This window comes from Pleurodeles waltl, chromosome 5 (genome assembly GCF_031143425.1).
Source record: "Pleurodeles waltl isolate 20211129_DDA chromosome 5, aPleWal1.hap1.20221129, whole genome shotgun sequence".
In the NCBI taxonomy this organism is placed as follows: Eukaryota; Metazoa; Chordata; class Amphibia; order Caudata; family Salamandridae; genus Pleurodeles; species Pleurodeles waltl.
The window spans coordinates 50,561,899-50,587,247 of record NC_090444.1 but is presented as its reverse complement, the minus strand read 5'-3'; the positions used below and the strand labels follow the sequence as shown (position 1 = coordinate 50,587,247).

General features: G+C 43.5%; 1 protein-coding gene across 2 annotated transcripts in view; it reads right to left on the bottom strand.

Annotated features, from left to right (window-relative positions):
- Positions 1-25,349, bottom strand: part of LOC138295325 (antileukoproteinase-like) — a 67,212-nt gene that overhangs the window by 21,233 nt on the left and 20,630 nt on the right. For both annotated transcript variants that reach the window (XM_069233549.1, XM_069233550.1), the window contains 2 exons: positions 16,266-16,406; positions 8,864-9,019 (listed from right to left, as the gene is read on the bottom strand). In XM_069233549.1, the coding sequence (XP_069089650.1) occupies positions 8,864-9,019; positions 16,266-16,406 (297 nt within the window). The remainder of the gene's footprint in view (positions 1-8,863; positions 9,020-16,265; positions 16,407-25,349) is intronic.

Below are 25,349 nucleotides of genomic sequence, written 5' to 3'. Positions count from 1 at the left end.
TCATTGGGAATCCCATTATGGGCGTCCTCTGCTGCTGCGGCCTCTGCTGTGACCACTCCTTGGGTTATAAATTCCCCCTGGGATAATTTAGTGGCTCTAGGGCCCAGGTCTTGCCCCAGATCTTGTAAGCTGTTGGGTTCCTGCTCTGGTCTTTGGGATTTTACTGGATAACTGAGTGCCTCGTTGGCCTCTCTGGCTTTCTTTGTTTTCCCTCTTGTTCCAACCATTTTTGAAGTCTTACTGTTTGAATGGATCAGCAACTTCAACAATTTCCGGGATCTGTAGGACGTTTCTCTAGAATGTAGAGCTTGACTTCGCTTGCTTTGCTGTGTGGTGACGCACAGTATGCACAGTATACCGTACAAAAAGCGTGATGTTCGAATGATATCTATCCCTCTAGCGCAGTTTAATATGTCAATTAATGGCCTCCTCTGGTTCTCTGGTTCTCTCTATCTGGCCCCTTCTGATCCTCTCTGTCTCTGTTGTAAAGGCGTCTACTTACGCCTACTTGCGCTACTTATGCGTTGCTTATGCACTGCATTACTTTATGCGCTACTTTATGTGGCCCACTCTCGATCCACTCACGGCCACGACACTGGCCACAGGAGCCACTTAGGTCACTTAGGTCGCTTAAGTCACTTAGGTCAGGTAATTTTCCTTAGGTCAGGTCAGGTCAGAGAAACTAAATATGGCTAGGTGCCGCTGTGGTGGCTACGGTGGCTGAAAACAACGGATACTCTCCTTGGCTCTCCTCCTTGGCTCACCTCCTTGGCTCACCTAGTCCATATGGTAGCAGGGTAGGGCGGCAACCCCAAACTCTCCTCTGGTGCCCCTCTGGTGCCCCTCTAGTGCTCCTCTGGTGCTCTGGTGCTCTGGTGCTCTGGGACTCAGGGACTCTGGGACTCCGGTACTCCTCTGGTGCTCTTTCTGACTTCTGGCTTCTGGCTTTTCCTTGTGCCCAGACCACGCCGTAGTCCGCACCGTTACAGCGAACCGGCGCAACTGAGGGCCTCCAGAGGCGCTGGTGAAGAAACAGGCAGCAGTCCTGGTCACGCCTGCCTGCTCACGGAAGCTCACGGAAACTGCTCCCCGAGCCAGCAGCTACAGCCCCCGGACCATGCACCTCGGAGCGGAGCAGCAGCCCCCGACTGCGCCCGCCACAGAAGCAGCTCACCCGGCTTTTTCCGGCTTCCCGAGCTGTTTTCCGCGGCTGTTTTTCCCCCTGCTAGCAGCGGCAGACACCGGCTAGCGGCGGCGGCAGCAAACCGTGTGCCGGACGCGCACCTCGCACTCGTGGTGAGCAGCCGCGACGCGAGCCACCCGGCACCAGCGTCGACCAGCGTCGTGTGTCGAACTCCTCTCTCCTCCTCTCTCGTCTTGTCTGTTCGCCAGAGATCTGGTTACACGTAACACAGGAAGCTTGATATCCACATTCCAAGGTCGGGGTTTGCCCAAACTTGTTAACAGTGAGAAACAGCCAAACTTGCCGTCCCCGCCCAGTCTTTCAGTCTAGTAATGTAGCTGCTGAAGTGGTAGAATTTGGAGACCGTAACTTACCATCCGAGTGCATAAGTATTCTTCAGGAAGCACAGCACCCCCAACTATGCCACGTTATGGAGCAACGCTCAAATGCTTTCTCCGCGGCAGCCACCTGCTGCAGTTCCACAGAGGTTCCAGGAAGCAACCAGTGGGCAGAAAGAAAATCCAGATTGGAACATGGATCGGATCTAGTTTTGTATTATGACCAGAATTTGTGCAAGGCAGCACATGCATACTAGAAGAGGCAAGACAGAGTTCCAAGTATTACATGATTTTCCAAAAAGTCTCCTCTCTGGCCCTCATCGCAAGGTAAAGCATATAGGTACCATAATGCATTAGTGGTTGATAGATAAACCTTGTAACGGAATCTGGAGTGGATCTGAAGAGGGTTTGAACACTGAAGTTGAGCGCAAGTTTCAAACTAGTATTCATGACAGATGCAGCGTCCCAGAAGGTCTTCAAATCCTTGGGTGGTAGTCCACCAAACCTTCTGCATTCACCTCTCCTATCTTCTGCTGAATTCATTTCTGATGGTCTTAGGGCTCTGTCTACTTTACCACTGCAAACCAGTGCTAACGTGCTTATAGTGTCTCCCTAAAGCATGGTCAAATGTGCTGACCCTTGATTGGCACCTTTTATTTGTAGCTACCTAGTATATGGTACTATAAGTACACAGGGCAAGTATATTAAATGGTAGTAGGGGGTGTCTGGCATTCATTGTGCCACCAACTTCTGTAGCTCTTTAAAATATGCCCTAGGCCTGCGACTGCAGCATGTAATGCAGTTTTAAAACTGACAATTTGTTCTGGCAAAAAAACTGTTTGCCAAGCCTTAATCTTTTTTTTTTTTTTTTATTCTTATAGGTCTCCCCCTGAGATAGGCCCTAACAGTTCCTAGAACAGCATTCACGGTATCTAAAAATGACCTACGTTTTACCTGTCCTGGTAGTGGAAAACTCCTACATTTGTTTTTCACTATGGTCTCCCCTTGACTAAAACGGAGTTACCCTATTACATTTAATAAGTGTTAACTTTGGATGGAAAGCAAATTGGGATGTGCTGTTTGGACACAACTGAATTGTAATTTAAAATCCTCTTTAACAGTAAAGTCACATTTTGAGTCACAAATCTGAAAATGACACTTTTACAAAGTTGGTACTTTCTTGTCCAGTGTCACATGACTGTGAATGGCTCTGCTGTTGGAGTTTGTGTATTCCTCCCAGACAGACACACAAGGCTGTACCCTGCCCCACACTGCAAATGGCTTGTCTCCAGCACATACAAAGGACCATGACACCAGCTTTTTGTCACCCCAGACAGTTTGGAACCTTGACATGGAAAATAAAAAACTTTTCAGAACAAGAGGGAGAGGTAGGACAAAATGTCCCCCATCACAAAGGCTGACCCCTTAGAACCACTCTCAGTACACTCCTGTACCTGTGGAAGATCCAAACACAGGACTGCCATTCTGCCCTGCTGCAGGAAGGACTTCATTACTTCCCTACTGCCTGAAGAAGGAGGGCTGGACCTACTCCTTAAAACTCTAAGGACTAGTTGGCTGGCCTCCCATTTGAGGTACAAAGATATAACAAGCCTTGAACGCTACTACTTACCTCTACTGGAGTAGGTCATAACTACTCAAGTAATGTCCCCAAGTCCTGAACCCTTGGAAGAATAGTTGGTGGCACTCCTCCACCTCTGGTATCCAACCCATGCTCTATCATGGTTAGCCTTAACATTTGACTTTGCCCTGGTCTTGCACAATGAGATACCCGTGGTTGGAGCTTTTGGGCCTCATTACGAGTCTTGTGGTCTTCATGGTGGCGGCCCAACTGCCAAATTATTACTTTAGCGGTCGGACCGCCAAGGAACCACCATCTCTGCCGTAAACATGGTCCCCGACGGCATGACGGTCGTCTGGCTTGTAATCAGCCATGGCGGCACCGAACTCTGTGCTGCCATGCTGATTACAGCTCCCTTTCTGCTAGCCTTTTCAAGCCAGGAAGCCCACCATGAAAAGGCTGGCTACAGGTAGTACACGGGGCCACAGTAGGGCCCGTGCACTGCCCACGACCATATTGTGGGCAGTGCAGGGGCCTCCCTGGCCAGCACCGGCAGAATGCAGACAGTATGCATTGTGAGGGTGCTGGTTAGCTCCCTCTGTGCTATGAGATAGCACTCGCCTCCTTTAAGGGAGCCGAGAGCTATCTTGTAACACTGTTCCCGCCGGACTGACCGGCGGGAATACTCTAGAGCAATGTTCCAGCCGATAAGATCGACGGGAACAACGTAATGGGGCGGTGGGGGACTCCTCTGCAATGGTGTTCGTGTCCTCACTGCAAGTTTGGCGGTCCTGTGTTGGGACTGCCAAACTTGTAATGACCCCATTAATCTTTTAGATACTATTTTTCAATAAAAACTTTCAAAATTCATAACTCCGGTTCTACTAATCGGATTAAATTTTTTTTGGTGTCATTTTATTTATTAGAAATTAATTACTCTAAAGCAAGGCAAATACTGATCCTTGTAGCTCGCTGTTGTGAAAAATGTGGACTTTGCAATGAGACTGTTTGCACCAATGTGAAAAGATGTTTATAAGGAATTAGAATGTGCTAACCTCTCTTTAACCTTAAAGGCAAAGACCAGGCTTGGTACAATGTCCTTTTTTCTGTGACTTACCTGACATGTACAGAGGAACAGGCACTTTGCGACAGGCTGTATTACACTAAGGCCCCTATTTATACTTTTTGACGCAAAACTGTGCAAAGACAGTCTAGCGTCAAAAAGTATAACGCGGCTTGCATCATTCCAGAGTGCTGGCCAGGGGCCATATTTATAGAATGCTGCAAGCCTCCACAGAGGGTGGTATAGGAGAAGGGTTTTTGCACCAAAAAATGACGTTAGGCTGGTTAGAGGCAAGAAAAATGCCTCTAACCAGCCTAGCGTCATTTTCTGACACAAAACCATCCATACCACATGACTCTTGTTTTAGAAAAGACAGAAGTCATGCCCACACCCCAATGGCCAGCACAGGGGACCAATGCCCCCTGGGCATGACCATTGCACCCCGTGTGTTGTGCAGGGGGCCCAAAGTTGGGCCCCCGATGGTACTTTAATTAAAAAAAAAATACTTACCTATACTTACCCTACTTGCCTGGGATGGGGGTCCCCCCTCCTGTGGTGTCCCTCTGATGTGGGTGGGTGGACTGTTCCATGGGCTTGAGGAGGGCACCTGTGGACCCATTCCAAGGTGTTCCCCCTCCTCCCACCTGTACATCATTTTAGAATGTGGGATAAATATGGGCTATTGGGTTAGCACCATTTTTTAGACGGGAACCCCTACCTTGCATCTCATTGACGCAAGGTAGGTGCACGCATTTAAAAAATGCTGCAAACTCCAATATTCTGACCACTAGACGTGTCTAGTGTCAAAATATATATATGGAGTTAGTTTTGCGCAGAATTTGTGTAAAAAAAATGACAAAAAATTGGCGAAAATAGAGTATTAATTGCCTTGGTGACACAACAGGTATTTATGCCTACTTTCGGTGGCCCTGGAGCATTTAGGTATTACTGAAGGTTCTATAATATCTAGGGGGACTTTCTTCCTTTACGTTATCGTATGTATGTAAGTGGTATTTGTATAGCACAGACTGAGCCAAAAGGCAGCAGAGCAATGTACAAATGAGTCAAATGAGGCAACACTTTGCCTCTGCAAACATGCTGAATAGCACATGTGGGTGCAGATTTAAAGAAGCTGTCAAAGGGAGCACTGATTGTGTGCTACATTGAAGTACTGCTGTTATGTTTTAGTTCAATGTTATAATTTAATAAGTCTATATGTAAGTAGTTTCACGGAGGTACGTATTAATGTACAGTTAGAGCTTAGTTCATAATGGTGTATTCTGCCCCCCCCCCCAATGGGAGAATAAGGATGGAATGATCGGAAGGGGGTTAAGATCTGAAGTGCATGATAGAATGTTGGGAGATGACAGAGAGTGAGACGAAGGAAGGCACAGAGTGGAGAAGAAGCAATAAAGTCTGAACTTGAAGGAAAGAAGGCTGGTTTAGACTTTTTAAAAACTGCACATTTGGTAAGCCCCTGCGGTCTCTTCCTGAAAGGGGAATGATGGGTCCCTTGGACATCCAGACATCCCTATGCTGGTTGGTACAGTCACTCACTGTTGGATCTCACCCCCACCTCTCAAATCCAGACTCTGTTACTGCCCACCCAATTAAAGGTGGATGGACAACTTCAAACAAGTGAGGCATATTTCACAAGTGTGTTGTTCCCTAGGCAGGCAGGTATATGGAGGTCCTGCAAGAATAAGAGGGTGTGAGAGAATGGGTGAAAGTCTAAGCTGTTTTTTTCTAGAAGTTTGGGGCAAAGCAGGTGAAGAGCTTCTCATTTTGTGTATTCTCTTTAGCTCTCCAGTTGGGTCAGGTTTGTTGTGCCTATGGAGTGACTGTGGCCACAGAAATAGAGTTTGTGTTCCAAGTATTTTGGTTTACTCATATTGATATGTTCGTGAATAATGCAGATTGGATATCAACTTCATAATCAGTGAGCGAGGGACTACTGCAACAAACAACTGCCCCCAAACAAACTAGTCAAATAAAACAAATATTAAACCTATTGACGGAATAACTTCATACGTGGTATACCATAGTGCAGTGGTTCCCAATCTGTGCGCCGTGGCGCCCCAGTGCACCTCAAAAGGAGCCAGGGGCGCCATGCACCAAGGGTTTTTAATTTCGAATTGAAGAAATAATCGCGGGTTAACATCTAGACAGAAATTTGAGGTTTTCAGTATAAGCATAAAACTGCTAACGTTTTCCACTAGATGGCAGCAGTGCATTATTCTTGAAGAGTGCCGAAGTGAATGTTACTCTTCCCTCCAGCCTGCAGCAGCGGTTCCTGCTCTGACCTGCATTTCAGCAGAGAGAGATGGAAGCCTCAACCGCTGCAGCTTTGGATGTGTGAGAAATGTGGGGATGGAAGCTGGGCGCAGGGCTTAGACAGCCCTCTTGAAAGGTGCTCAGAGGCTTGCGCTGCCTTTCTCCTCCTATAAGGCAATCAATGAACTGACTGCCAGCCGCATAAAGCCAGTGTCATCACTTTCTGGCCTGGGCTAGCCGTGCCTGGTCTTTTACTGGATACTTTCACGGGACGAATGTAGCTTTTAAAAATGTTTCCCTTTTTTTTCCCCTCGTTCACTTTGGCTCTCTTCCGTTGAGGATGATCTCTCATTTCCTGTCCTTGCACCAATAATTACCAATGAAGTATTTATTTGCCGTAATCAGCTTATTTTGGGCTTGACAAACTGCAAAAGATGAATACAAAAGAAATGTACTGTAAACGATATCAGATGTACACGTCTATTGTCCCATTCATAACCTCATAAAACCTTTTCTTTAACACCTGAACGATTGATTGTGAGAGCGATTCTCTCAAACAAATTGACATTTTCATTTTTATTTGAACTAAGACAATAAGAAAGCAAGGCAGAATTAGTCCTTGTGTTATTGTCTATTCAGGGTTCACCTTTTCTTACTTATAAGGATGTTTAACCTCCATAAAAGAACAAGACTCCAGTCACAACTATGCCAGCCAAGAAACTGAAAACCCTCTACATATACAGTGTCTCCTGACATGCAAGTGTAAACATTTTATTGTTCAGTAACTGGGCGTGGGAATAAAATGAATGGTAGTGTGTAGAGAAAGTAAAGAGTTTGTTGTTTACCCTACCTCTGTCCCCCTACAGCCCTTCAGGTAGGTCAGCAACCCTGGTAGTGACTCACACACATTTCTTCTGGGGCTTGGCCCAAACTATTTTGGAGTGAACATACCATTTTGTAGGGATTTGAATATGCCTACCCGAAGAAGGAATTTGCTTGCAACATAAAATTGTGTACTTTTTGGGAAATCTTTATACTGACTTTGCACAGTGCTCTGCTACGTAGTTTGGAGGCCCAATATATTACCATCAGACTGGAGGCAATAAAGTGCAAAAAAAACAAAACTAGACAGGAGATTTCTATCAGTGAACCCAGGATCTGAAACAACATTCCTAAATTTATCAGTGCCTCACAACCTAAAGTCGCACATCTTTAAAAAAAAGAGCACTACATCACAATGCAGTAAGACTTCACTTCGATAACCCCCTATATTTCCAATCAGTCGTTGACATTGCAAGACGCTCTACAGTGGATAGGATAGCATTACATCTACGACTGTAATCCTGACCCACCTACCAAAATAAGTAACATAACAGGGAACAGCGACCACTGCCAGTAGGCTAAGGGAGCCGCGGGTCAAAAAAGTTTGAGAACCACTGCCATAATGGCATATCAGATGAAGGAATAAACAGGAGAGGGAGCCAGTTAAGATTCTGGAGGGTGGGGATGATGTGGTTGAACTCATATCTGTCAGTGAGGAGGAAGGCAGCTGCAAGAAATGTATCATTCAAGGGTGAGAGTGGAGGTTGGGAACTCATGAGCAGTGCTTTGCATCCATCACTTTGGGACCCAATGAGATGTTGCAGAAGGTGTGAGATGGGAGGAAGTATTTGATTCTTCTCAAGGTAGGACCATGTTTGCTGGATGTAGAAGCCCAAGGAAGTGTGAAACCATTTGACTTGCATGTTGTTGAGCCAGTCACTGTTTTTTAACTGGAGCTCGCTACCACGTTTAAGAGGATAGACTTAGTTTTGATCGGATTTAGTTTGAGAAAGCCTGCTCCCTGACTACAAAGATGGTAGCAATGCTTCAAAGTGCTGATGCCAGCCATGTATGTACTGATGAGAGGCGATGGTTCATTTAATCCATAGGAAGTATTATGGATGGCTTTACATTTTCCTTACTACAAAAGATCATCTACTGTTCTAGTATAGGATCTAGTGTAGTCTGTGCTTTGAACACTACTCAGTAAATGCAAAACGTAATTGTTTTACCCTCCTCACCATCTCATCCTTTTTGAACCACTGCTCCTTTTCCTGAAATATTTTGTGTGAACCTATCAAGGCTGCATTGACCCTTTTTATAAAAACAGGCTTTAACTTCAAGAAATTCAGCAAACGCCAATCTTGGCTTGTCGCTGTCAAGGGTCCATCAGCTTTGAAGGCTTCTGTACATTGTTAAAAGAAGCAATAAACATCAGTCTTGACCTTGCAATATCAAGGGTACATCACCTTTGGAAACCACCATACACTGTAAAAAATCAGTAGGCATCAGTCTCAAGGGTACATTACCTTTGGAAACCACCATACACTGTAAAAAAGCAGTAGGCATCAGTCTTGACTGAAACAATTTCAAGGGTACATCACCTTTGGAAGCTTCTGTACATTGTGTTTTGCAATTAAAACTGCAGCACTTCTCAGTAGCCTGGCATTGTGAGTCTCCACTGCAGGAGGATTTTGTTATATTGGGAACACACACAAACAACATTAAGAAAGGCGACGTGGGGCAGAACCCGGTGTGATCTGGAACATAAAAAGTAAACAGAGATACATGTATCAAGATAATGTGGCAAATAAAATACCAACACATACAGTATTTAACAGTGCAATTTAAAAACAGCTATTTACAAAATATTTCTAATCAACAACTCCATCGAACAACCAATAAGTCATGTATTTCCAGCAAACTGTCACCGTACTATACATCTATTCCAAATCACATTTAAGGGACATTTGGGTCCAAAAGCTCTACAATGAACATAGAACATAACAATAAAAATTCTCAAACTAGCCCTATGTAGAATGATGAAAAAAATGTAATTTTTGAAAATCTCCCAAGTCAAAATTAGATCCTGCGATTTGATGAGATCTGCTGCACAAGGGCAGCCATGGTCAGCTCCTCTAGTAGTGTCTATTTAAATATAGACCACTGTACCATTTACCACTGGCACAGATGGTGATAAAGGTCTTAGACTACAGCAGCCATTGTGCATCCTGGAACATTTGTAATCATTTGCAGAGAGAACCCTGAACCAATAATTAACATTAGACAAGATTTCTGCAAATCCTAGTGTGTGTGCATTGTGTGCTACAACAAAATGATACTGTTGGACCTGGTCCTTTCTGCAGGATCACCCTCACAATTTTTGTCTCCTTCCTCCGAATTTTCCTGACCAGTTTTTGTTGTCTTTAGGACTCTAGGCACTTTACCTCTGCTAACGAGTGTTAAAGTGTATATGCTCTCTGTGTAAATTGTATTGTTGATTGGTTTACTTATGATTGGCATATCTATTGCACTAGTAAGTCCTTGGTAAAGTGCACTAGAGGTGCCTGGGACCTGCAAATCAAATGCTACTAGTGGGCCTGCAGCACTGGTTGTGCCCCCCACATGAGTAGTCTTGTAAACATGGCTCAGACCTGCCACTACAGTGTCTGTGTGGGCAGTTTTATGGGAATTGTGACAACACCTGCAAATAACCGGGAGCAAAGTTGGAAGATTACCAATGTTCCACCTAATAAATCTTAATCCAAAATTGTCTGCATGGGCGACCACAGATTTATGCACAAGGTCTCAACATTAACTAGGTCACATTTATTAAGGTGGCAACAAGAGAAACATGTAAACAATTCAGACTACAGTATATTAGGAACATCAAAGTATGGAAATTACTAAACAAAATCTAATTTGCCAAAATTCTCTTTCCTCCATTATCTACACCTCCATGACTCACTGTCCTCCTAAGACAATCTACCAGGTCTGACAGAGGGTGCGCAAAACCATAACACCCAACCTACGTGCGGAGCGATGCCTAACTGGATTGCCTCAGCACTCTTGAAACAGCATCGAGGAATAACTGAACAAATCCCATCAAGAGGACATGGTCTGCAGTGGACGAAATACACAGTGATTAGCCCCTGCTGGTTAAATGACTGCCAGACTCCAAGGAACTGTCAAACTATCAACCTATTTTTGACTTCAAATTTAAGAGGGTAAGGCAGCATAACAAACTCAAATCTTCATGGAACCCATTACAATGTCCTTTATAGCTGTCAGCCATAATTAATTCAATAACCTTGAGGCCATATTGACCGACGATGAGATCTCATGATGGCACTCAGTTCTGGCCAACTTAACTTTGTGATCCAGCTCAGCCCATCCAGGTTTGACTAAACAATGACTCATTCGATCATGCTTCACCTCTTTCAAACATTTGCAGGGATGTAAAGAAAACCACTGAGGTTCATCTGATCCTCCCTCTCGGGCAGCAGCTGAAAGGCCAGTCCCATGCGAATGCAGATGTGTTCTTCAGTAAAATGCACGTGTGGTGGACCGGAGGCTCCTTACTACCACCACTGGCCTTTAAAATAAACTGAGAAATGTAATCTTGTGAATGTCAACAACAACCACTAGGATTCACAAGTATGCCTTCAAAGGGGCCCACGAGTGAGTGATGCAATACAGACAGCAAACCCTAAGCAGGCATCACCAAATGTCTTACACATCACCATAACCATTTGATATATTTTTAAGACTATGATCTAGTGTTTCATAGAAATTTTATTTACATACCTGATATACACTTTGTACTTTCAGAACTACTTGTGGGACCCCTCATTGACAAATTAATCCGCAATCCGGCAGGACCATAGCAGTGTCGGTGTTGACCCATGCCTGTACTTTATCCTATGAGACCTGTCAGTTTCCCCTGCTGGCTTGTCTACCCGCGATCTTTAAGCGTCTGAGGGCTAAAGAAGATCTACTCAGGGCAACTAACCCTCTTCACCAGCATCAATATGAGAGGAAATTCATATATATGGACACTACTAAAAAGTAATGAGTCAAATCCCTATTTAGAGCCATTGCACAAATAGGTCTGATCAGTCATGCACTTAAGTAGACATAGCTGGTCATTGCAAAATGGCAGATGAGCACATTTGGATTAGGCTAGCAGCAGGTGACAAGGGTGGTGTGGTAGCTCGTTCATCTAATGCATTCACTGGGGCGATCTATGTATGACCTGAGGTCACAGACATGAACACTAGCAACCTGTTAATCAACACATGCAAATGAATCATTTATTAAGTAGAATGTATACGTGTGGTAGTAATCACATAGTCTTATCCTTATCTTTACAAATATGTGGCATTGTTCATCCCTGACAGATACTGTTCTGAATTTCATCTAATTCCAAACAACTAAAAGTTTTTTTTTATTTTAATATTAAAATTTTTAAAGTCCTACAGTTTTGGCTTTTCGGCATGTAAATTAAAAACAACACTGCGTATACGGTACTAGAAAAATTGAATCAAGAAACACTGTCTGGAAAAAGAAGAACATGAATTATCTATCAAGGAAAAATTGAGTATAAAAAAATAATCTAACAATAAGTAAAAAGGAATCATAGACTGAAGTGCTCAATTCTTAATGTGTAAGATGTTTCAGAGTCGTGGGGCAGCTGTTACAACGGCTTGATGAGGGAATTTAGCACAATATTTGGGTGAGATACAAAGTTACATTGTAGCCAAATTCCTGATTATTCTGTAACCACCTCTGAGTTGGATATTCTCTGCCAGGAACAAAATTCAAACAGTGCGTTGAGTGGTATGCAGCAGAGCGAAGTTCAAGCAGTTAAGTTTAATCAAAAATGAAAGTAATGTGAATACATATGGGTGCAACAAAAATCTATCACGCTGCCTTTTTTAAAGTTAGTTATTAATATCGAAAGCAGGGACCTTTAACAACTTAATAAATACACCCTGGGTAGGTCTCAGTGAATTCTGCTCAACCCCAAATAGCTATGGCACAAAGCATAAGAAATGTCTCCAAAGAAATGCATGTGAAGTTCAATCACTAGGAACAATCCCTTTTAAAGTCATGAAAACAGCACAATAAAGATAAGAAAAAAAGAAATAATGCACAGAAAGCCATTAAAAAGGTTAATATTGGGTAAATGGAACTGGAGATATGTCTTTTTAAGGATTTAAAGCAAAAAGCATTGATGAAAAAGTAAAGCGTCATAGAAAACAATCACTTTGTGGGTGATTCGGATCTAGGTGCAAGTTTACACTCACCCCGATGTAACAGTACTCAGATACACCAAGGGGGTCATGCTGATCAAAGTTCTTACACTAGGACCTAATCACAGCCACAAAAGACATAAGACCAGAAACAATAGAGTCTAGAAAAAAGTGAATAAAACTGAGGTGACCACATAGAAAATGAAACTTTTCTACTCTACAGAATGAAGGATAAGTTTTGAAGGGGCAAGAGGAGACTGTGTGTTGGACCGCACCCTCTTGCAGGGTCACCCCCAAATATGTTGCCTTTACCCTCCACTTCTTCCTGAAATTTGTGTTTGTTGGTCTTAGAACTCTGTGCACTTCACCACTGCTAACCAATGCTACAGTGCTTGTGCTCACTCCCTAAAACATTTGCTCATCAAGTCTCTTGTAGAGTGAATACACCATATACCCAGGGCCTGTAAATTAAATGCTACTGGTTGGCCAGCTGCACTTATTGTGCCACCCACATAAATAGCCCCTAAAAACATATACCAGTCGTACCACTGCAGCCTGAATTTAGTGTTCAACTGCCAATTCGACTTCACAATGCGAGGCCTTACACTCCCTTTATTGCATGAAAGTAACGCCCAAGGAAGGCCCTGAATAAGGCAGGGTGCAATGCAATTAAAAGGTGGGTCATGTACTTTTAAGTTTTACATGGACTGGTAATGTAAAATCCCTACATTTGTTTTTCACTACTGTGAAGCCTACCTTTCCCATAGGACAACACTGTGTTGCCTTATTGCATTTAATAAGTGTTAATGTTTGATTGGGAATAGGTTAACATTTCACATTTTGTTATCTATGAAATTATAATAAAAAATCATATTTAATGGTAAGGTAGGATTTAAATCACAATTTTGAAAATGGCACATTTGGATAGTTGGCATTTTCTTGTTCTTGCTATTTGGTGCCTACAGCCTGTCCGAGGTCCTGGGTGTAGCTGCAGTTGGACTTTTGTTAATTCCTCTCCTTCACACAAACAAGGTATTAGGTGTGCCTAAATGGACCACCTGCAAGTAGAATTGGAGGGCAGAGTTGGGCACAGCCTCATTTGCAGCTGAATAGGCTGTGTCCTGCCTTCACATAAAGGACGTGTCACCATGCATTGTCCTTGCAGCCAGCTTGGAGTCAGGGCAGGGGAGTCAGGAAATTCCAAGCACTTCAAAGGAACACTCCTAGAAAATGTCTTTTACTTCAATGAGGGCACCAGGTATAAAAAGGGACCCTCAGACACTCTCTTCAGTTCACTTTATGCAACTGTGGAAACACTCTCAGTGGACCGCCTGCTGCTGTGGCCTGTGGTATACTCCACAAGATTGTTTTGCTGCCCCTGGAAGGTTTGCTTTGCTACCTTAATACAACAGAGGCCTGCCCTGCTGCTTGATCCCTGCTTCATCACTTGAACTCAGGACTACCAGAGTGACCGTACCAAGGGGCCTGTTAGCTGACCTCCTGTTCAGAGCCACAGGGACATACCAGGTTCTCACCATCTTGAAACCATAGCTGGGCCAAGACTGAGTGGGTCCTACCCCTTCCCAATTGGTGCCTCTCCAGTCCGGACCCTTGATGGTGGTGCTAATGGTGCCCAGATAGCTAAAATCCATAACTTGGAATCAAGAAAGATTTGGAGCATAAACTGCTCTGAGAACCAAGGGAAGACCAGGACCAACCTGCTGGTCTATCTGTCCTAGGTGCATCGCTGGTCAGCCTGAATGAAGTAGCTCCTGCTATTTCTTCCTCTCTGCAGCAAATCCTGTTCAGCGGTCCATCACCAAAGGCTATCTGGCCACTTGAGACAATGTCTGGCTACAGCCTCCTGCCTCGTCCTGCTGGAGATTTTCAACTTCCAAAAAAAGCGACTACGTCTGAATGTGGAAATTTTCACTGCAACTTCATTCAGTGATTCACTGATGAGGACACTCCGCCTAGGACACCGCCTGCAGCCAAGCCCAGCTGAATTTTACCTTCTCAGAATATTTTCTCCAAAATTTTTCTTATGTCCGAATGTAAGCACCAACCAGGCCTAGTCCACTTCTTGTATCCAAGCGTGCACCACTGTGCAACTAAATGGCGATTTGATCTTTTAAGCACTAGTTTTCACTAAAAACTATTCATTAATCTGGTACTACTAACAATACTGTTGTCATTTTGGTATCAAGTAATTTATTAAAATTTACTCTAAACTGTGTGGGATTTTTCTTGTGTTTTCACTTTATTACAGTTTGTTTGTTGCATACATACTTTCCACATTGCCTCTAAATTAAGCCTGGCTGCTTTCTGTCCCAAGCTACCAAGGGTCAAGCACAGGTTAATTTAGTAACTTTTGTGGTTCACCCTGACAGTGATTGTGGCTGTTGCTTAAACAAGTGGCACCCCCTAATCAACCAATAACCTACTTTCTCACACTCTGGGTGACCATCTCTGTTCCATTCAAAATAAAGGGTGCAATGACATTAGGCCAAAAATCTGAGGGTGATCATTCACAATGTAGAAATATGAAAAGTGCATGTCTGACCAATTTAGAAATGTAGCTGTGAAATACCAGCAATGACCCTGATAAGACTCATAGGAAAGTGCACTGTGAGTGCTAAAAGAGGCCATTTTTTTTGTCTACAGTTGAACCTCTTTTATAGGGGGCTGTAATGAAGAAAATACTACCACTGATTATGCTCTGACGGCTTTCTCCTTTGAAAAATGTAAGTGTGGGGTCAATCTTTGAAATATCTGCAAGGTTTCAGAACACTCCTGTATAAAGAAACAAGAAAATACTTATAATGCAAAGCACATAAGTCTAAATGAATTTTAAATCAGAGATGAAGAATGTGGTGAAGCCAACAGCAGACTGTCTTCACTGGATTTAATTCCTGCAACTCTATAGCCACTTAGACTTGGATAGCACTAAAGACGTCCCACAGAGGTTGGCTATCTGTACACCTCTAAAGGCTGGGTTATCTGTAGACCAGGGGATAAAGATGCCCATGCCTATACTCACATCTCTTACCCAGATCACCTTAAACGTTGAATGGCATCTTGACAGATAGACACTGCATGCTGAAATGGAACAGCATTTAGATCAGAGGGGAAAACCACGCAGGTGGATCAAATTTGGAGAATACCCAGCAACAGCTGTGTGGATCGCCAATGAAGAACTGAAGGATGTGAGCAAACAAGTTCCTTTTTTCATCATAAATGCAGTCATTGTCTACAGCCCGAAAAATGCACAACTTGATGCCATAACTGAACAGGAAGTCATCAGTCAGGCACTGCCCCGTGAAAAAGATAAACCTATGATTGGGCGGCAATTTTCCGGGCCAGCAGAAGTTTTCAAAATTAGGACATTTGCGAGCTTTCAAAATACTTGGAACAATCCAGTGAGTGAGTTATTCATGTTTCAACGATAAGTTGGCAATCTGGAAGTGCAACATATTTAGGTAGTGTGTGAAATAAAATGTTTAAGTTAGTTTAGATCACACCCAATGTGAGCAGGATCTCTGGCAAATTACTGGCACATGATTTTCAATGTGCTAGAAAGACCTGGACTAATGAACCCAACTATTGGGTTAAGAATCATTCTGGATGCACTTTGTCATTAACCCCTGCATTAATTAACTGATACCTGTTTGCGAAGAAATCACATTTTGGCAGCCAATGAACAGAATTCCATGATAAATTCTACCCACTGAAAGTTAAATGGTATAAGTACCTTGTACTGCATCTAAACATTTATTTCCACACTTATTGCAGCACCTCTTGGTTGGTGGACAGTCACTGTCACTTTGGCACTGGGGCTCATCGAAGACTTCACTGCAGGTAATATCTGCATGAGGGCAGGTACCAGGTTTCTCTAAAAAAAGAAAAGCAGAATTGAAAAAGTTATTCCTTCTATTTGTAAGATTCCTTTTATTTTGCAGAACGCAATGGTGCATATTTATCAAGTATTAAAGCAATGCAGTGCAAAAAGACACCTCGCTACGCTGCTTGAAAGGGAGAGTGCAGGAATGCACCATATTTTCATGAGATGGTGCATCCCTATTCTCTGCCTCCACTGGCAAACAAACCTCTGCCTAGACAGGAATGGGGGTTGGGAGCACACTGCCTCACATCCCAGCACATTTTGCCCCTTTGCATCTTGGTAAATGCAGTTCACAGTTATCGCTTACTTGAAAATTATCTGTAGTTTTTCACCAAATTTGGTGCAGACATTGCTGTATATCTCTAGACACGTGTTTCTGGATTTAGCCCTTCATCAGTAGAGAGTAGAGAACAAAGAAAATTAATCTGGGGGTTGCTGGAAATGCTGCCAAAATCCTCTCAGGTCAAGTACCACTCACAGGCACACAGGTGCATCTCCAAAGCTCGTCAGCTCACTGGCTCAAGGGAGCCTTTTGAACAGGAATGGGGGTTGGGAGCACACTGCCTCACATCCCAGCACAGTTCGCCCCTTTGCATCTTGGTAAATGTGTTGGGATGTGAGGCAGTGTGCTCCCAACCACCAAACCTCTGCCTAGCACTAACACAGGCACCTTTGCACCATGGTTCAAGGGTGACTGCATTGTAGGAAGAATGTTTTTGTGCTAGAAGTGACACCTTCCTGCTCTAAAACAATCCTGTTAGGCTTCTTCCTCTTTCTATGTATGCTGCATAATGCAGCATGTGTAGAATGAGGAAAAATGAGGAGAAATTAGTATATTTATCATTGTTTTGCCTCCCCGGGGAAGCATAGCATTTCCACACATTATCAGGTTTACCACTAATGATATATCTGCAAATGCACCAAAATCTATGGCTGGATGCGTGGGCACAGGCACGCGCCATCCATAGAAGACATCACTGGGGCAGAGTAACCAAGGCAACAACTTCACATTTACCAAGCAATGCAGAGCCACGCAGGGTGGCTATGCGTAACTTGGTAACTGTCATTCTAGGTTTTGTGTCACCCTAACACAATGCTGATGCAAAACCATGATAATTATGCCCCATTATGTCTCAATGCACAGAACAAATTTCTCAATTTTGCATGATGATATAACAGACAGGATCAGTGGGAAGAACCATTTTGACTATAGTGAATAGTAAGAAACAAATGTGAGAGAATGTGGGATTGTAACTTTTCATTACTAAACTTTAAAACTTAAACAACGGTGTCAGACCTCGCAGCTTTTGGTGTGTCTCCCCTGTCTTTTTGCCTTCTGACCTCTTGTTTTTATGGTACACTGGACTCTGTTTTTGCTGGTTTGTTGTTCGCACACTTTACCACTGCTAATCAGTGCTAAAGTGCAAGTGCTCCCTAAATAAATTGTACTGTTGATTGGCTTATGCATGATTGGCATATTTGACTTACTGGTAAGTCCCTAGTAGAGTGTACTAGAGGTGTCTTGGGCCTGTAAATCAAATGCTACTAGTGGGCCTGAAGCACTTCTTGTGTCACCCACATGAGTAGCCCTGTGAACATGTCTCAGACCTGCCACTGCAGTGTCTGTGTATGTAGTTTCAAACTGCCAATTCGACCTGCCAAGGGTACCCACTAAGGCGTCCCTAAGGTAGGCCCTAGTAGGCCCCATGGGCAGGGGCAGGGTGCAGTGTATGTTAAAGGTGGGACATGTATTAGTGCGTTTTACATGTCCTAACAGTGAAATACTGCCAAATTTGGTTTTCACTGTTGCAAGGCCTATCTCTCTCATAGGTTAACATGGGGGCTGCCTCAAAATACCTTTTAAGTGCAGTTTCCCTTTGGGTGCAGATGGATATGTGGAGTTTGGGGTCTCTAAACTCACAATTTAAAAACACATCTTTTTGTAAAGTTGTTTTTTAAATTGTCTGTCTGAATTTGCCACTTTTAGAAAGTAGGCATTTTCTTGCTTAAACCCTTCTGTGACTCTGCCTGCATGTGTATTCCCTGTCTGGGTCAGACTGACAGTTGGGCTGTTTCTGAATCCCCTCTAGACAGTGACACAAAGGGAGCTGGTGTGTAGCCTGCATATCCAGATGGGCCGTCTGGGCTGGAGTGGAGGGAGGAGTGGTCACCTACACCTAAAAGGGCTGGGCCTGCCCTCACACAATGCAGTCTCCAACCCTTTGGTGTGTGTCTGGGGGGCCAGGCCTGGGTAACAACAGACACTTTACTTTGAAGTTTGCCTACATCAAAGGCAGAAAGGGGTATACGTAGTGGACCCAAAACCCCAGACTTTTAGAATCTGGATAAAGAGGAACCTATGCCAAGAAGAAAAGTTGAATAGCTAGAGGAGGAGTACTGCCCCTTTGCTGTGTGTGCTTTGCTGGGTTGGCCTCTGGTTGCTGCTTCTGCCTTCAAAGAGAGCAAAGGGTGAACTTTGCTGTGTATCCTGCTTGAGAGTTCTCCAAGGGCTTGGAGTAGAGCTTGCCTCCTGTTGGAAGTCTCAGGATACCAAAGACGTCAGTTTCATCTGCCAGAAACACTGGGAACTGTGTGTTCTGTGCTGTTCAAGAAGAAAAGCCACACCGCAACCCTAGTCTCACCGCCGCCGCCGCCATCTGACGCCGCCACCGAGCAGCTGCTTGTATTGTGACCTGTGAGGCCCGCACTTCGGCATCGCCTTGCTCACAACGCAGCCTGGGCAACCCCGAAGACGCTGCTCATGCGGACACTGGCGCAGCTGGCCTGAGGACATTGCTCACCTAGCTTTGATCCTAAGCCTAATTACAACTCTTAGTTTAACTAAGCTTTGTGGCCTAATCCTCAGACTACAGAGTCTAACCCTACCCATGCAAGCAATCCTATGTCTGATTCCAAGCCTAATGCTAACCTTAAATGTAGCCCTAGCATTGTTACGCGATCCTAAGCCTATCGCTCAGCCCAAATCTTGAACCTTAGGCTAATGCTAACCATAGGCACAATCCAATATTTGACACTAAGTTGAATGCTAACATTAACATTAACCCTAGCTGTACACCCTGACCTTAACCTTAAGACACACTCTAAGGATGAGTAATTGATACCAGCTGCAATGCAGTCTTTCCCCAATGCAATTTTATCAGCTAGAGTTCCTATCTGGTAAAATCAAATCCAGTGCTCCCACACCTAGAAAATCCACATGTGGGAAAACCAGACTGCTGATAATTGTGTAGCACAGAACTCCACACAGGAACTCAGCTTTGTAAACTTGTAATTGGGGCCAAAGAGTGAAGTGTAGGTTATCTGATAATGATTGCCTACATTCAGGGCATCAGGGCGTTCCTCTGTCTGCTGTCATGTTTGCACAGAATTTGTTAGATATTTTGTGTGTTAAGGCATAGTTTATGTTGTCAGTTTAATCCATTGTAGGTTGGGAAGGTGACCACAGCAGGGATGGATCAGAAGTAACACTGCTTTCTTGTCTGGTCTAATGTTATGCCAGTTCCATTCCTTTCCATATATGTCAGTTAATCTAGGGAATTATTATCAGAATAAGAGGATACTGGTCGAGGGAAACACATAGTAGTGGCTTCAAGGAGCACGGCAATGGTCTACATTGGTGCAAACAGGGGCTATGCTTCCAATTTTATAGCAGTGTTCCTACAACTGGTGCCTCCCATGAAATCCAGCAGTGTCCGCTTCCAGTTATGTCCAAGCCTTTCCTCTGATGTCTGAAACACCCCAGACTTTTTATCGTCATCAAGTCCTTCTCCCTCAATATTCAAATTCTGTTATTTTTGCTAGTCTAGATTCCTTTCTATACCATTTGAAAAATGGACCTTAGCATGGACCCTGTGAAAAATCTCAGTGTGTGGTGAAGTGATGAATAAGAGCATGGCTACACAGCAATGTAATGCGTGAGATAAGGGGAAAACTGTACATTTCCCCACCCCCTCAACCCTCCACACACACTTGGAGCCTTCATCCTTGAACACTTGATTCTACAGGTTTTCAAGGAAGCCCCTACTTTCACTGTCATATTGTTTATTGTAGATAATCAGAAGCCATTGGTCATTAGTTATAGTATAATATATTTAAATAAACATTATGTTGTCATTCATAAAGCCTTTTATCCATAAATATTAGTTTACATACTTTGCTGTACATGAACTTTCCAAATGTACGTTCAACTATGAAACACAAACATGTAGTTTGAGAAGTCCGCATTTTCTCAAAGCTGCAATAGAGTATGAGAATCCATGACATAGCAGTAACACAGAACATAAAGGACAGAACAGAGAAAGTATAAAAACAAATTGAATGTACACCTAATGTACTTATTTATTTGGATAAAGATCTTTATCAAAAGTATTCAATTCTAATGATGTCAGCAAATTCATGTAAGCAATTCAAGAAAGTGTTTTTGGGTGCCAAGTTACACAGGGTTAAGCACAGGTTAATTAAGTAACTTTTGTGGTACACCCTGCAAGCGATTATGGCTGTTCCTTGACCAAGGCTCACACCCCAGTCAACCAACAATCCAATTTCTCACACTAGTTTTCAGAGGTGTGGATCATGACTTGTGTACCATACAGTGATCTGGGTTACCAAAAACCCAGTTACATAGTTTGACATCAGAGTGAGCCCTTTTTAAAATTTTCCTTAGTTTTTCAATTTGCAATGTTTTCCCTTTTCTAAATTTAAGTGCTCTATCCAGAGCTCGAAAGATCCACTCGACCGCTCGCACTAGCCAGTCTTATTTGAGCAGGTCCAGCTATTTTTAATGCTTACTTGTCTCTTCTGGCGAGTTGACACTGAACAGGTGTTCTGTTCAGTTGAAATGTGGAGAGGCAATAAAAGAGGCCTTTAAATCTTGTTCTTATGTCACATTTGCTCTGTGTTCACAGACCGAGGTCAAAAGTAAGTTTTTCTTACAATTAAGTTTCCTTCTGACTGCAGAAGTATCTACACATGCTCGCTTCAAGCTAAATGATTGCCATGTATTCCACAGGGCTTACCTCACACCCAAGGAGTTAGCCACAATGTTTGAAACAGCGGATAGTGGGTGTCCCCGTTGCACTGAACAGGAAGCAGACCTCACACATATGCTGTGGGGGTGCTCCAGAATCAAGCAATATTGGGAGGGAGTGTTCCAAAACATTGTGGAGGTGACACAACAGAGGCTGCCTGTCGCTCCACTAGTGGCTTTACTGGGAGAATTTCCCCGCCCCAACACCAAAAAAGTCACAAATTATGGTATGGTATTAGTAATGAGGGAAATCACACTACACTGGAAGGATCAAGGGGACAACACCTGAGTAGATGGAGTGATACACTATTAAGATGGGCGGAAGGAGAGGGCAGGGCCCTATATCTTGAAGCAGCAAGGGGCTGTGGCCCAACAGAGGCAGCAAGAAAGTGGGACAGCTGATAGACTATTTAAAAGAACCGGACACCAGAGTGTTGGAATCATCCACATCTTCAATTGAGTCCAATCAAGAAGAAGAGCACGGACAAAATCGAACTGAGGAGCCTGGCCTCTGAACCACCAAGAAGTCATTTGTGTATGTATGTTCTTGTTAAAAACACCAATAAAATATGAAGAAGAAAAAAAATGTGTACCCAAGTGCTATGAATGTTATGAGTATGGGCACAACAAGGTTGATCTGAAGTTCCCCAAGAGGGCACAGCCCCCTTAGTGGTGGGCAGACCCTGGGGTCAGTTAGCATAGTGCTTGGGTAGGAGACAACCCCAGTTAGTGTGGTGGAAGTCAGTGAAGTTCCCTGGTATACCTGGGTGACAAGGAGATGGTGCCCAACGCCCACATGCCTTCCAATACTTCTAAGTACAGGCACTGGGTTACCATCAATGGGTAGATGGTAGAGGTTCTGAGGGACACAGGAGCCAGTATGACTACTGTCAAGTGCTGTCTGGTATCCTGAGAGCAAGTGATTCCAAAAACACTTCACCAGTTTGTAGTAGTAGACAACCGATTCCCTTCAATGAGGAAGTCTCAGGGCTTCTGAAGGCTTCTGTGAGCCCTGCCATGCATGTGGACCATCAAAAAAAGGTATAATCTAGGGCACAATGCCTGGAAGGAAGTGGAGCTCAGGTAACACCTGAAAATGGTGGTTGTGCCTGAGTGGGTCTGTGTGACTACCAGGTCCATGGCTACCCAGGAGGGGAGTCCTTAGTGGCCCAGCTACACAAAACAAAATGAAAATTAATGTCCAGGCAAAAGGCTGAAAAGAACTGCGAACACACATGTAAAGTACATGTAGACTTGGAAAAAGTTACCAGCAGTGAACTCATTGAGATGCACAGAGATGCAGTTGCTCCTTGTATATGTACGGCAAATCTGCGTCCCACACACAGAAGCCACAATTCAAGCACAGTACAGGCGCAGATCGATCACACACTGCCATGAAGCGATTTAGTTAATAGTGAGAGCTGTAAACCTTTTCTCACTCACGTCCCAAGTGGCATAACTTCTGTTTACTGTGGTATCAGTGTTAAGTTTTATAAGAAAACGTGCTTCTTACTAAGAGAAATGGATTCATTGCGTTTTACAACCCGGAAGTTTTATACATGAAATTATGACTGATGTTACCCGATGACGCCATACCACCAAGTATACAATGCTACAAATCTGGGTTTTCTTTTAACAAATATTTATGGCTAGTTCAGTTTGATCGACTTAAGTGAACAAGGCCTACAACTCCCAGAATGCATTAGGATGTTAGAAGAAATGGATGCATCTTGCCGAGCGTGATCGCGCTATGTAAAACCCAGTGCGATCGCACTACGTGGAAAATAAAAAGATAAAGTTGTGCAGAAACCAGGCTGAAAACATGGAGGCTCGTATGTGTTCAGTAGTTGCCTGATGCGCTCGCAGAGGACTGAACACTGGAATGTGTTTGTAGTATTGCCGCGTCCTCGTGACTCCTGTTCTACGTCTCGAGCTCGTGTTAGAGAGAGCTCGAGACACTCGGAGTCAAGAGGACGGTTGAGGCGGTAGCTGCGACATCGCAGCGGTCTATTTCCAGATTAAAAGATATTTACTTTACCTACGCTTGTAGTCTTGATCACTACAAGTATTTCTGGCGACGAGGAGACCGCTGCATCGGACCCATTTTCCTTGTCAAAACAAAGCAGGAAGTACAGCTAATAATAACGTCAATCTAGGTTCATGATTGGTTGCTTATTTTCTGTTTTCACAAAGAACTGAAGCAGTTAGTTTGAATTTTTGGTCCAACTCTGCCATCTCATGGATTTAAGAGGTACTGCACTTTGATTTTATGAAGGAAATTAATTTTGACAGTTCGTTTTTTTGTTTGCTGCTTATAATACAAGGAAACTTCAGCGTTTTTTTTAACTGTGATCTGCTGTGGATCTTATATTGATACTGGCGTAAAAGTAAAGGAGGTTAAGTAAAAATTCTGACTGGGTTTCTTCAGCTTTCATTGTCTTCTGCGTCACACACCCTGTGATATTACTTACCTTCTGCACTTGTACTGTTTTAAGAATGCAGTCTGTAAATCCACCTCCATTATTTTGGGAAACACCGGGTAACCCTCCAATTCCATGGAAAAATTGGTATGATGCATTTGAGATGTACTTAGGAGCAATTGGTGCAGCACGCTTCCGTCCTGAAAGAAAAAAAAATCTTTTACTCCATTCCCTGGGATTTGAAGGGAGATCTGTTTTTAAATATCTTCCTGCCTTGGTATTGGAAGAAGGAGAAGAGATTGATGAGTATGCCGAAACAGTAAAAAAATTGGAACTGAGGTTTGACATACAACCCAGTTTAGTCGTTATTAGGCACACGTTTTTCAAAAGAGAACAAAATCCTGGTGAAGACGTGGATACCTTTGTATCAGCACTGAGAAAACTTGCAGCTGATTGCCAATTTCAGGCGTTTAGTGACCAGCTGGTCAGAGACCAATTTATTGCTAAATGCACGGACAAGACTATCCAACAAAAACTTCTTTCTTTGAGCAATCCGTCACTGGATGAGACATTACGTTTGGCAAAGAGTATTGAGACGTCTAAAGTGTCTGTGAAGGAACTGGAATCCAGAACGACAGAAAATATAGGATTAGTGAATTCTCAGGATGGAAAAATGTTAAAATCAACTAAGACTTTTTCCAAACCATTTTTTAAGCAAAGCAACATCTGTTTTCGGTGTGGTAATCAGAACCATATTAAGAGTGGCAGAGGATGTCCTGCTAAGAATGCCACATGCAGGAAGTGCAACAAAGTTGGACACTTTGCCAAAGTGTGTCAGAGTGGCACAATGAGTGTTGGTTATCAACAGGGTTCAGGGAGGTTTTCAAATAGTTCAGGGGTGGCGTATGTTACAGAAGTAGATGATAATGATGTAGATAGAATCCAAGAAGAATTCAGAGACATGGTGATGATTGTCACAGAGGATCACATAGTAACTGGATATCCTACTAGGTGTGTGGATCCTTATGTTGAAATTGGTGTTGGTGACAAAGTGATCAAACTTTTGGTGGATTCTGGAGCTCGGATCACAATGATTACTCAAGAGCTGTGCAAGGAGGTTTGGGGAGAGAGAACTCTCTGTGCACCTGACAGAGCACCTGTCTCCTATGAAGGGAGAAAGATTGAATTGGCTGGTTATTTCGAAGATGTACTTGAGTTCAAGGGAAGAAGAATTTTTGGCAAGGTTTATGTGGCGATAAAGGGACTAAACATTTTAGGTTGGTTCCATCAAGGTTTATTCCAAATGTTTTTGAGGCCAGGCACTAAGGAACAGGTATCTGTTGTAGAATCAGGCGATTATGCAGCCAGTCTGATAAAGGATTTTCCTTTGGTGTTTTCTGAAACGTTGGGCACCATTGAAGGATTTGCTCATGTGATAAAAGTAAAAGAGGGAGCCATTCCAGTGAA